The sequence below is a fragment of the Pezoporus occidentalis genome, unplaced genomic scaffold, assembly GCF_034315485.1.
Source record: "Pezoporus occidentalis ecotype Australia unplaced genomic scaffold, CSIRO_AGI_Poc_V1 ctg80, whole genome shotgun sequence".
NCBI classification, from domain to species: Eukaryota; Metazoa; Chordata; class Aves; order Psittaciformes; family Psittacidae; genus Pezoporus; species Pezoporus occidentalis.
Genome location: NW_026916159.1, coordinates 1,851,000 through 1,863,655, shown reverse-complemented (window position 1 = coordinate 1,863,655; position 12,656 = coordinate 1,851,000). Strand labels below are relative to the sequence as shown.

At 42.3% G+C, this 12,656-nt stretch overlaps 1 protein-coding gene across 1 annotated transcript in view; it reads right to left on the bottom strand.

Annotated features, from left to right (window-relative positions):
• Window positions 1-12,656, bottom strand: part of TGFBR2 (transforming growth factor beta receptor 2) — a 57,053-nt gene that overhangs the window by 3,671 nt on the left and 40,726 nt on the right. The window contains exons 6-7 of the mRNA XM_062603586.1: window positions 9,627-9,768; window positions 1,831-1,958 (exon numbers count right to left, since the gene is read on the bottom strand). Of these exons, the coding sequence (XP_062459570.1) occupies window positions 1,831-1,958; window positions 9,627-9,768 (270 nt within the window). The remainder of the gene's footprint in view (window positions 1-1,830; window positions 1,959-9,626; window positions 9,769-12,656) is intronic.

Genomic DNA, 12,656 nt, shown 5'->3' with positions numbered 1-12,656 from the left:
GTGGTACACTGCAGTGGGGCTCTGGCCTGAATGCAGACAACTCTCTGGGCCACCTAAACTGCTCCAGGCCTGCTTTAGGTGCCAATGACATGTGCTTTTAGGGGCCTTCATCACCTTCTACTACATTCAGGTCATCTGGCTCTTCAAATGCAGAAAAGAAATATTTGCTGACCTTTGCATTAGTGTATGCAGTATCTTTCATATCCAGTAAAAGACTGGTATTAAGTTAGATTTTTTTTTGCTCTTGAGAAAACTCTGATTATCCTCAGGTTTGCTGTCCAGAGATCTTCCTATTGATGTTCCGTTTTCCTAAGCAGTTATCTACCCTTCTTTTCTTTAATTTTTCTCATGTGAGACCATGTCTTTTGAATATCCTGAGAAATGTTCTCATACTGTTCCTAATTTTAAACATTTTCTATTATTTTATTTTATTTTTCTCTCAAATGAATAGGCTCAGGATTCTTTTCTGCTTTGCTAATTGGGCTCTTCTAAACTACCACATATGTATTACTAGTTTAGACTTCATTTTTCCTCTGTGGACAACAAACAACTGCAGTCAACTCATGTTTCATTTTACTAGCTCATCAATAATTTTTATAAAACTTCTGCAACTAGTTCTTTTCTATCAAGATGAGCACTTTTATAACCTCTCCTTCCCAGCTTAACTTGTTAGAAGATAGTTGGCTCCTAATAAGACCTATGGCTCCTAAAAACGTAAAGAGATTTTTAGTGCTGCTAATACCAGATAGATATCCACCTGTCCCTCAAAATACAGCTTTCCTCCCCAGTTAAAAGACACTCATCAATAACCCTACTTATCACAGATGACTACGTAAGGAGGAAGTCCCTATGGTCCAGGAAGGGGGTGCACGTTGCTATAATCATCAGGTGGCAGATGCACTGTTCCTGTTTGGAAAGATGATTGATTTTGGCCACTCACTTGCCTTCCTTAAGTAGGTGTTAGACTATGATTTTAACATCTTAACTGAATGAAAAAGGGGGTGTTGCATTGCTTCTGATGGAAATACTATCTGATCTTGTCTGCCTGGGCTTTTATAAATGTTCACAATGTCTTCTGCCTGTAAAGACCACTCAACGTATTTCATTGAAAAGTGGGACAACAAAGCCTTGCTTCTTCTCTGATACAATTCGCATTTTATCTCTGCTGATAAAACAGCTCATAGCAAAGGTGAAGAAATGCATGCCTTCGGCATGCTTCCATTCAGTTTCATCTACTGAGAAATCTACTATCGCCTAGGAAGTGCAACCACAGTGTCAATGAATGGGGAAAAGCTGGCAGAGTGCTTCATGACTTAGAAGGGAAACAGACTGCTAATGTGCAACCTGAATAAAACCAGACTGCCTTGCTGAAGACTCATTTCCTATTTTCTTAAACTTGTCAACTGCTGGGATACAACTATGACTGGTCTCCATGATAAAGTACTGAGATTTGTTTTCACTGCTGAAGGGGCCCGTGTGTAAAGTTGTTCTTTTTGACCTTTCAGAGCCTACATACAGTGTGCTTTAAGGCCCTAATTACTTTGTGGTTGTCTGGATGATTGTCAGATCTCAGGTCTTCAATCTTTTTGTTTTGATCCCTTTTAGATTGCACTGGTGGGCAGCAGAAATTCTAGAGCTTGGGGGTAGGTGTGATACAGAGCACTGTGGTGTCTTAACCACTGCCGCACCAGTGTCACCATGTGACAGAGCTGTAATCTGTGCAAAAGACATGTCCAGCCTGCTGAGCAGGGCACTGATCTAAGGCTCAGATTTCAGGAAGCAGTCAAATGTACAGTGCAGCTCCCAGCTGCTCACATGTGGTGTTCTTACCTGATGGTGAAGCCAGGAGCTGGGGATCTCGGGTCGCCCTCTGTCTCTTAGGACACTGTCCTTCATGCTTTCCACGCAGGGGTGTTCTCGCACTTTAGAGCCAAATGGGGGCTCATACTCTTTCACTTCTGCCAAGAAAATAAGCAAACACAAGGGTATTCAACTATGCTGCATTGGTGCCAAGTGTGAAGGGAGCTGGCTGCTCTCTGGAGGAGTAGGAGCTACTGATTAGCCGCTCAAGTGCCACTGTTCTGCTTGACCAGCTCCAAACAAAGCAAAGCCAATTGGCATTTTCAAAAATGCTTCATATGTGTTTCTCCCACATGTCCCCTCCCTGCCCTTTTCTTTCCTAAACAATTTTCATTCAAACCCTTTAGTATATAATCATATTAGCAACAGTTAGAGCAGCAGAATAATCTATAATGATTTGCAAGACTTTCAATCTGTGCTGAGGCAAAACACACAGGAGCTTCAAGGTGAGTTTTGCTTGAGCCAGGCTTGCAAGAATCAGCTGCCCTTAGGTCCCCCGGTGTTCACACTTACCAGGTGAAATATAAACTGAAATATATTTAGGTCATGATAGATGTTAATGTGCCAGATTGCTAGGATGAAATAGTTGCTTGAAAAGGACAAAGATACAACAAAGAGCAGTGCTGGAAGCTGCCATGCTGCCCTTGTTTATTAGTGAGCTGTGTTCATTTATAGAAAGTAGTAGTCTCCTCTTATTTTAGGCCTCTTTCCCAAAATGGATCAGTTTTGGCCCATGATGTAGGGGCACAGCTTCCTGAAGGGGCTGCTGCCACTCTAGTTTTTGTTTGCATGTTGCATATTTTCTTCACTTTTCTTTGGAGAGAGAAAGGAAGAAGCTGACATATGGGACGTTTGGAGAAAACTCAAGAAATCTCTGAGAGTGGAAATATTATAGCAGATGCTGACACAGTGTAGAAAATGCTGTGGTTTCTTTGGGAACAGATAGAGACTCTACTCACAGGCCTAATGACTTCCTAGTACCAAATAAAGATTTATGAAGCTGGCTTGTTCTACTGCCTCCTATTTCTTTCTAGGAATTAATTGAGGGCAAGAAAAACTGAAGTGTAATCTACAAGGCAGTCTGGGGAATACATGTGAGCGCCCAGAAGATGTGTGAAGAGAGATGAATGAGATGGGAGACACAGTACTGTTATGTAATGTTCCAACCAAACGTCAAATGCAGTGTCCAAAGCTGCTCACTACTCTCAAGGGGCATTTTACGGTAAAAAAAAGCTCTGAGAAGGGTGATAATACTGATTAAAGGCCCATAAAATATGGAAAGAAACTCTAAAGCTTGTCTTTGTTTACTTCAGAGGGAAAGGAACGGTAAGGTGTCATATGATAAAGTAATGAAAATAACTAATGATCGAGATGACATAGGTCAGATAAAAAACAGATGAAATGATATCATGATAAAAAACCAAGATGATATGATAAAAAAGATAAAAAAAAAGATAAAAAACCCCAAGATGATATGATATCATGATAAAAACAAGATAGTATGGAACATAACTAAAAGGTGGACTTTTCTCTAAAATCTTTGAGTTAGGCTATAGCTCCGATTTCTATGCAATGGCCATGGGATGAAGACTTTATCAGGCTACAGAAAAAGAATTTCTAATGCTTAAAAATAATAGCCAAGTTACCATAACAAACATTTTGGAAAGCACACACACTCAGTGTTTAGAGATCCAGCTGCAAACAACTGTGTGCAGTGCAACAGATCACCTCACAGATGCCTCCTGCAGAGCTCTCCTTCCTTCTCCTGAACCATCTGGTGCTGGCCACTGTCCACACAATGCTCCAGAGAGGGGCTATAATCCCAAAACACAACTCCTATCTTCTCATACGTAAACCACTTTCTTTCAGTCTCAAGGGTCAAAGTCTGCTTTGCTTTCTTCTCTCTAGAAGAAGGCATACCATTTTCACCCACATTAATTTCAGTTAAAGATTACTCAGCCAAAGTAAATTTACAAGACTTTAGCCCTAGAAGTTAATTGGGAAGTTGCCATCTTGCTGGTCAGACCTGGATTACTATGCAGTGGATGCACAAAGATTACAAAGCAGATGCCTTTCACAGCCAACCAAAATATTAATGTTCCCTGGAAAAAATTAAATAGCATGACCTAGATGTCCATTTCCTACATCTTCATCAGCCATGGTTTGATTGGGGTAGTGTTCATGGACAGCAGCCAAAGCTCTGAGATCTTGCAGTATGTGGAATCAGAGGAATCACAATACCCAACAGAGGGATGCTGTTGCTGTACGACTGACCTGTTCCTCTTGCAGAGGTTAATTCAGAGGCCATTCAGGTTTATGAGATGGTTCAAAAATTGATGTCTGTATTACGTTTTCCCTGTTTGAGAAATTCTTTCTGCGATACAAGCGTTCCTCTTCCAAATGTAAAGACTGAACAGTTTTTTTAGGTTTGTTTTGGTTTGGGTTTGTTTGCTTGTTTGTTGTTCTTTTATCGTAAAGAACGAGAAATTGAGGCCAGATGCTAATTTGCTGTAATGACTCTGTAGTAATAGTCATGCCTTCCCTCAGTTTGAAAAGCATGCAGGATCTCCTTCCTTCTCTTTCATTTACAAAGAAAAGCCCACTGAATCCTCTTGCAGTAAATCATCCTGATGCTGTGGAATCTCAGGTGTCAGACACATTTTGCAGTAACAGCTGGGGTTATTCATGGATCATGTTGATGTGATACAGCAGACGTAGCAAATGTCAGTTTGAGGCAGGTTAAGATGTTTGTGCCCAGCTGCTTGTGCATGGCTGTATATAGATGCTGAATCTATTTTTCATGCCTTATATGTTTCTTTTGATTGTTTTTACACCAGTCAGGCACTAAAAATGACAACTGGCTGAAGTACGATGAATACCTCAGGCACCGTGAAATACAGCACCTTTAGTGTTCAGTAATGGCAGCGTTCTTTCAACTTTAACCTCCAGCATTTAAGTTATGGTTGTGAGCTATCTTGCACTAATAATTGCTCTATCTCTGGTGTCCTTTGACACTGGCCTGGCCAGAGCTCCCAGAAAGGCTGGGATTGGATTTTTAGCCCCAAAGAGAGACATTACTGAAGATCTATTTGTTGTGCCTGTTGAATGCTTTGAAAAATTTGGCTGTGGGTTCCTCATGAAAAATATGCCTTGCTCATGTGTTCTTTTTCTACTCTAAGCTCTTTGCAGTGAAATTATCTTCCTTTGGGTCAGAACAGCATACCCACAAACCCTGTTGACACTCCCTCATATGATCTCTCTTGTTGATTTCTGCGGGACAGCTTCTCAGGATGGAAGAGGGAGGCTCACTTGTAGAATTAAAGCAGGAGTGAGGTGAAAGGCAACCAGCAAAAATCAGCTGTGAAGCACAGTCCACAGCAGTGGGCTGTGGTTTGAGAATTTTTAGATCCTTTTGAAATACCCCTCCATTTAGAGTTTACAAGGGGAGAGCCACATAAAGGATAAATCAATCAATAGTAGAGCTACTGTGACGGCTCATGCACACACCTCTGTGTGTGGGCAGATTGTGTCTTTCTTCATGCCAGAGGAATCTGGACAGTGGATCTGTTTAGCTGTTGCACAAAGGGATAATAATGAATAAAGCAGAGGCTTGAAACCCACTTCACGGCCATGTTTAAGGAGCTGTTCAAATGCTTACTTCACATTTTTCCTAGGTTTCCCTGTTTGTCCTTCATAGAATCATACAAATATTAAGGTTGGAAAGGACCTTAAGATCATCTAGTTCCAATCCCCCCTGCCATGGGCAAGGATGCTTCAGAGTACAGATGCTAGCTGGGAACGGTGAGGGTGTGTTGGAATGGGTGAACTCACTGTGCATCTTCCCTTGCACAGATATCTTTTAACTGACTTCATATCTGATGATCAAAGACACAGCCACTCTTTCAAAGGTTTGGGAGTGCATGAGCTCTACCTTCAGTGTATGGTCACAAGCTGCTTAGTATGTGCTGGATCCTGAGGTGGGAAAGTAGAGGAACATAGAAGACATCAGTGTAGTGCTACCTTGGGCTTCTTGAAGCATGGCACTTGCTACCTTACATGTAGTACTGCGGTGACACTTTGAGAATTTCTAGGGCATGAATTCCTGTTATGGGGTGATGCTGCACTCTCTGGATGTACCAGCTCGGGGTTATATGTCATCACAAGCCAGCGCAGCACACACATGCCTTAATTGGGCACTGCTCCACAGAAGGAAAGGTTTAAATCACGCTGCAGCTGCAGCCACCTCAGGGCCCAACGTGCAGGAACAGCCCCAGGCTGTACAGGCTATCAAAACACTCCCTGCCACCAAAACTGTCACCACTCCATGTCAATATGATGAAAGCTGAGCATCTCATGAAGCGCAGAATGCACAAATAGCTGCCACCCTAACAGTCCCGGTCCCCTCCCCCCCCCAAACAGTTCCGATACAAAACAGATGCTTTTCTTTTCTTTCTAGGAGGCTGTCAGAGAAATTACACTTGCCTCAGTTGCCAAAGCCGTGTTGCTCTGAAAGCTAGTGGTTGAGATGGAAATTATATTTCTTGCAACGTGCAGCATCTGGTACACAGCTGTTGTGCTGAATGAAATACCAAGTTAACAGCAGCATGGAGCAGTTCAAGTTCTCCCCAAAGTAGTATTACTGAGTTTCTAAATATGCTTCTTAAATTACACTCCAGTGAAAAATCAGTCAAACTCGATCTTTGCCTCTGTCTCCCTTTCCCTTGTGCCCCATTTCTGCTTCTCCATATTTAGCACAACAAAGTAACAATGAACACCACGGCCTTTCTCAAAAGCCGATCCCCACCTGCTTATTTACTACAGCAGCTTCACAGTATAGATTATGCTGCTGGGTATTTTTGTTTAAACGTCTGCTGACTGAAAAGGCCTGGCACAGCATGGAGACTGTGTTTGACAAAGCTGCTGTACTGAAAGGACCTGCCTCCATTACCTCCCACACTCACCAAACACCTGCACACTGACAAATGAATCCTGAGAACTCCCTTTGTGAAAGAAGTCAGTGACTGTATCTTTACGGGGCTGAATAGCAATTAACCCCCCTGCCCCATGCTTTCCTCCCTAATGAAAGTTTTTAATGCCCCTGCCTTGGCTTAGGCTGCCACTCCTGCCCTCTTAAAAAGCCATGGGCTTTCTCTAGCAAGACTGAGCTGACACCATGGTAAAGCCTGCCCTGCAAAGACGGTGCCTACATTTTTAGTCTCCTTTGGAAAGGGTGGCTGCAATCAGGTCAGCCTGCTCCAGCTTATATATGAAGCCATTTGTCTCAGTGCCTAAACAGTTTAGGAAGAAAAGAGGGGTTTGCATGAGCAGAGGCAGCTCCTCGGGAAAGCTGTGAGGAGAGGAGGGAGTCTCATGAGTGACAGATGGAGAGGGAAAGCAGAGGGGAGCTGTAGTCATGAATCATTGTAAGGGTATTTCACCAGCTGGTTGCAAAGATAGCCAGGCTGCATGAACCAGGGGAAAATGAGAGATACTGTGCAGTGCTGCTGAGTCTCACTACCAGTCACAAGGGAGCTACATCCAGTATTTAACTGCTCTGGATGGAGACACTAAGACAGGTTCCATCCCGGAAGATTGGCCCAAGTACTCTCATGGTTTTGCTGGAGACTTCACCCCTGGAAAGATAACCGAAACAGAGAAATGAAATTCAAGAAATGTGTTCCTGGCAATGAGGATGACTGAGGGACAAAACGAACAGGGAAAATCAGGATGTAAGCAGGCATTAAGCTTCACCTTGAAAACAAAGGGGATGGTGCGCCAGATAAATCTTTCCTTTTCCTGAAATGACTTGAATTCTTCTTAAGGTTATAATGGGTCAGTCTCCTCTAGCTAAACATGCTGGTGATTTTCTTTCCTTATGAAACTGCCTTTATATCCTCCTTTAGGCAGTTGCCTTCTGAGAACAGCAGCAATAAGGTTTGCTTTTGCCACAATCTCCATTTCACCATACTCAGCAAATATGAACAGGAAGGGACTCGGGCATCAGCAAAGATGAAAGACTCCACAGCAAACAGCTCATATTTATATTAATAAGGTGAGTTCCTAAATGCAAGAAACAGAGAGAGCTCAAGAGACAGGGCAAAGATTCTTTTTCTCAGGTTTTAAATCTCCTCAGCCACATTTACAAAGTGCTAATGAAAGGCTAAGGTTGCGCCAATGCACTCAGAAACAGGCATGACCACGACCGTTAAATGTGGATAGGTTTGCCTTGGAATATGCCAGACTGAGGTTCAGTTCCTGAAGCACCAAATGTTTTTTCCCTGAAATGTTTGAACAGAAAAGAATTTTTTTTCATGCTTTCAAGCTAGCACTAGATTTCTGCACACATATTCGCTTTGTAGCTTTCCCAGCAGAGTGCAAACAGGGGCAAACCTGTTGCCCACAATCCAGCCCACACAGCAAGACCAAATGCTGGTCAGGCACAGGAGGAATCTGAGGTGGAAGCATTCCTCCCCTCCTGCACACAGGCACTGTGATGCAGCCACACAGCCACTGTGCAGAGTGGCTGTAGAGACCTCCAGGGACACCCTTGCAGTATCCCACAGATGTTAGTAGAGAAACAAGAAGCAGCTATGCACATCTTCCCATGGGACACTGATTTTGCCCCTGTACTAGCCTAGTGCTCTAGCCTGCAAGATTGCCCTGGCTCTGTGGCAGCCCTTCAAGAGGGAACCATTCCAGGTCTGATGAAAATGGAGCCTCTATTTTTGGAAGAAGGGTAACAAATCAAATCATGGTTGCGTATCTACTATAATACCCACATTAGTGTTACCTTTTACAGCCCCACTCCTTAGACTGCCTGTAAAAGCCCTGGATTGTGCAGCAGGTTTTTTAGGATGAATGTTAGAGAATTCCAGCAGACTGAAGACTTTTATATGCAATTTTAGCCTCATTTTAGTCCCTGAAGTAAGGTCAAAATCTTCAAACATGGCAATATGTAACGCAGATAGCTCAACAGCAACTTTTCTGATTTCTAGCACATACCAGTGCTGCACACTGGGAATCCTGGGGGAGCTTTAGGTGAAACAGAAATGGGGACTTTGTTTCAGTGATCAAACTCTGAATATGAACAAGCATAGCAGCTTTTCCTGGAGCTATTCTGATAGTCAGTTCCAATCATTTTTATTTTGTTACTGAATTTTATACAGCAAACTTCCCTTGATTTCTCATAATGATGATCTGTTGCAACATAACAAAACATGACGAATAGCAGCTGGGGATTTTCAGAAAGCAAGAAGGCCTTTGTATCACTACGATGGCTTTTACTGAAATGATCAGCTAGTGAATGTGACACTTAACTGGCCCTCATTAGGCTTCAGAATTAGCATTTCATGAAAGTAAATGGGAAGCAATTACCACTTCTTGGTCTTAATATTTCAAATTGTCTTATGTTTCCAATCATTTTGGGTGAAGTCAACCAGACTGAGTCAATCCATGGGTACTTAAGATGTTATAGGAAAAAACCCAGACAGTAATAATCCTTAAAACTGGTCTACCTAACCAGTAGGATTGATTTATCCTTACAGCAACCAAAGACCCATTTTCTCATGCACTCAGGTGTTTGCCCTTCAATCTTGCTTATGCACACGTGTGTCTTGCTGCCAATGGCCTGTTAATTTATAGCATCTAGATAGATACACTAAAAAACCTGGTGAGAGTTAAAAAGAATTGTCTCCTCCCCACACAACTACAAGAGCATGTCTGTCTAAACATACTTTTAGAGAGAAAAAGAAAATGATGGCACTTACCTCCAACACCGTTACAGCGAGATGTCATTTCCCAGAGGACCAAAGCCATGGAGTACACATCTGTTTGTTTAAAGGACTCCACATTCTCCAGGTTCATCCTGGACTCTAGAACCTCAGGGGCCATGTACCTCGCTGTGCCAACCTACAGGAGAGGAGATCAGGGAGAGCTCAGGAGTTGAAATTGTAAATCATAGTTTGGATTCTGCTGTGATTTAACTTCAGCTTTCACAGAAACGGTGCCATTTGACATGTATCCAAAAATTCTGGCCATACTTGGCACGGGCCGTATTTTCTGCTGCCAGGGGAATCTGGCAATGTCCTGACTACTAACTTACTTGCACCTCTGTCTTGGTAAAGGAAAAAAAAACAAAAAAGCCCTTTTTAGTTCCTTAAGCAAATAATTTTGACACTGACAAACTCTCTCACTCTTTGGATGTTCGCAGATACACCCCTTTGGGCCTGAAGCAATTGCTGCTGTCTTACTGATGAGCAAAAAACACATTGTACTCTTTTGTGCTGCATATTACAGTGTTAGCTGTTTCTTTTCATGGTAGGCTTAAAAGGAAAGTGGTAAATGCAGGCCTGGCAGAAGAAAGCAAATACACAAATACTGAATGCAGAAGCACACATTTGAATCAAACCCAAAGATCAGCCCCTTTGTTTGAAAAGCTGTTCTCATAAACTTTTTTCATACTGAGGAGTTTTCAGCAATGATTTTAGCTGCTTTGTTGAGATCTAGAGTATGACCTTGCATTACAGAAGACAAAGTTTAAATGTCTGTTTTTATCACAAGAAAGGATTTAGGGAAGCATTTTTGGATCACTCAACAGTTGCTCTGAAATGACAAAGTCTTCACAGGGAAGGTGTCTGGTTAATTGCAGAGATGAACAAGCACAAGTGGATGGTGAAGTAAGACCTGTGATTTATATGAGCTATTTGCACTACACCTTGCCCAGTGGCAAGTAGAACTGCAAGAGATCATTCCAGTTACTGGGTCTGCAACTGCAAGAAGCCATGCAGTAAAGGTACATTTCTGAGAGATCTACGACATCCATTTTACAAGCTTTTGTACACGTCTTATCACCCCAGGCTCAGGGCAAATGGGGAAGTTTGCACAAAAAGTGCAATGTACCATAAGAAGGCAACAGGAGAGACGAACAACATGGGTTTGTCACAGGATTCTGCAACAGCAGAGAATTTCTGTCAAAAATATGCAAATAGTAGTAGGATCAAAACCTTTACAAAGAGAGGACAGAAAGAAACCTGTGTGATAAGTCCCAAAGTTAAATTCCCTACTAAGTGGTCTCTCTGATGAATTTAAAGCCAAGCATGGGAGCAACAGCCTTACACTGAATGAGTAGCTGGGACAATCATGTCTCAGCATCACTGAGGTGGTCAGCATCTCCCTCCTCTACGGAACATGAATGTACGGAAACCAGCAGATGTCGTTCCTACCCCCGTTTATTCCCCAACACATAACTTCTTCCCCAAGCAGATCTCATCCAAAGTTTAAGAAGGATTACCTGTACATAGACCACAGTCTCATAGCTTCAATCCCTGCTGATTTTAGCAAGAATTAATGGGTCCTAAATACAGCTTCATAACATTGTGACAAAGTGCTGTTCTGATCTGACATTTCACACCCTCTTTGCAGCAGAAACAATGATTCTGTAGCTTTGCTGAACAATGGAGGATGAAGCCCTGTAACTGAACAGTACAATGGGAAATGCAGAGAGAAAACTACTTGAGGAATGCTATCAAGTCAATCCTATTTCCATCCTTAGGATTTATCATTCCACTCTGCATATGTCCTTTTATCTGCATTTAGATTATCAAGTCTTTGGGTCACAGATATTTTTCCTGTATCTTGAGGAAAGGTGACCCCTGAGTCTGGTACATCCTTCTAGAGTCTGGATATTCTTTCTCTTTGCAAATACCAGTCTGCTTTCAGTTCTTGTTTCTCCAAAGCTTTTAGTGAGGGTCCATCTTCCTTCCTGCAGTGACTTTTGAATCTTTTTTACAGGAGATCTTACACTTCTTCTAAGATTCAGATGTTTGCAAACATTAACCATCATGGATGGCCAAACTGAAAAGACTGCAAAGGTTCTAATGGGGGAAAAGATGGGTTCCAGCCAGTCACTAAGGGCACTAGTATTGTATAGTCAATAATGGCTATATTTGCATGATATGGAAGGTACTTGAATAGATCAGAAAGAAGATGGCTTTGTAACCCCAACAACTTGCCTTACTCAGACTGACTAGAAAAATGGTAAAATACACTCTTTTATTTATTTCATAGGAAGCTAAACATTTTCTTGAATTAAAAATGGGTCAGCTCCACTATATACTTTAAAAAGTTGGACCTACTGGTGGGAAGGGTTTGAGTCAAAGGGTAAAGTTTAGAAATTATGCATAACATGAAGGCCCCTTCAGTAAAAACTACAACACTGCCACTGGCATGTTGGGAAAGTTAAGTGGGTAACACTTGTGTGCCCAGAAGAACTAAGGTGGAGGTAGAAGTAGAATCACTTCACACCATCATACTACTTGTCACGGAGGAGAATGACACTAGCTAGGTCACCCCCAGATTCACTGGAGCTAAACAAAATGAAACAGTGGGCCTCAACACTGGTGCCCAAGGACACTGACACCAAAGCAGCAACCTGCACAGAGCAGCTCTGCTCTTTGTTGTTAGGGTTGGTGTAGACTGTGGAAGTGGCAGTATCAACACTGTCCTCCTACTTCCAAGTGTCTGTGAGTGATGCCAGAGAAATCAACTTGAAATTGATACAGGGTTAACCAATGTACAAGTAACAGTCAGCTTTAAGCAATCAAATTGTGGGGTTGAGTTTCAGAGCCCCTGCCTTACACTGCTGAACGCTGTTTTCACTTTATCCCAAATGGGACCGGTCTTAAGGCTGAGAATATGGTATGACTTCACTTGAACTCCAGAAAGGTCTGGTGAGAAATGGTATGTAACTGTGAGTGATGTTCTTATTATTTTAAATATGGCTCCACTGGTTATCATTC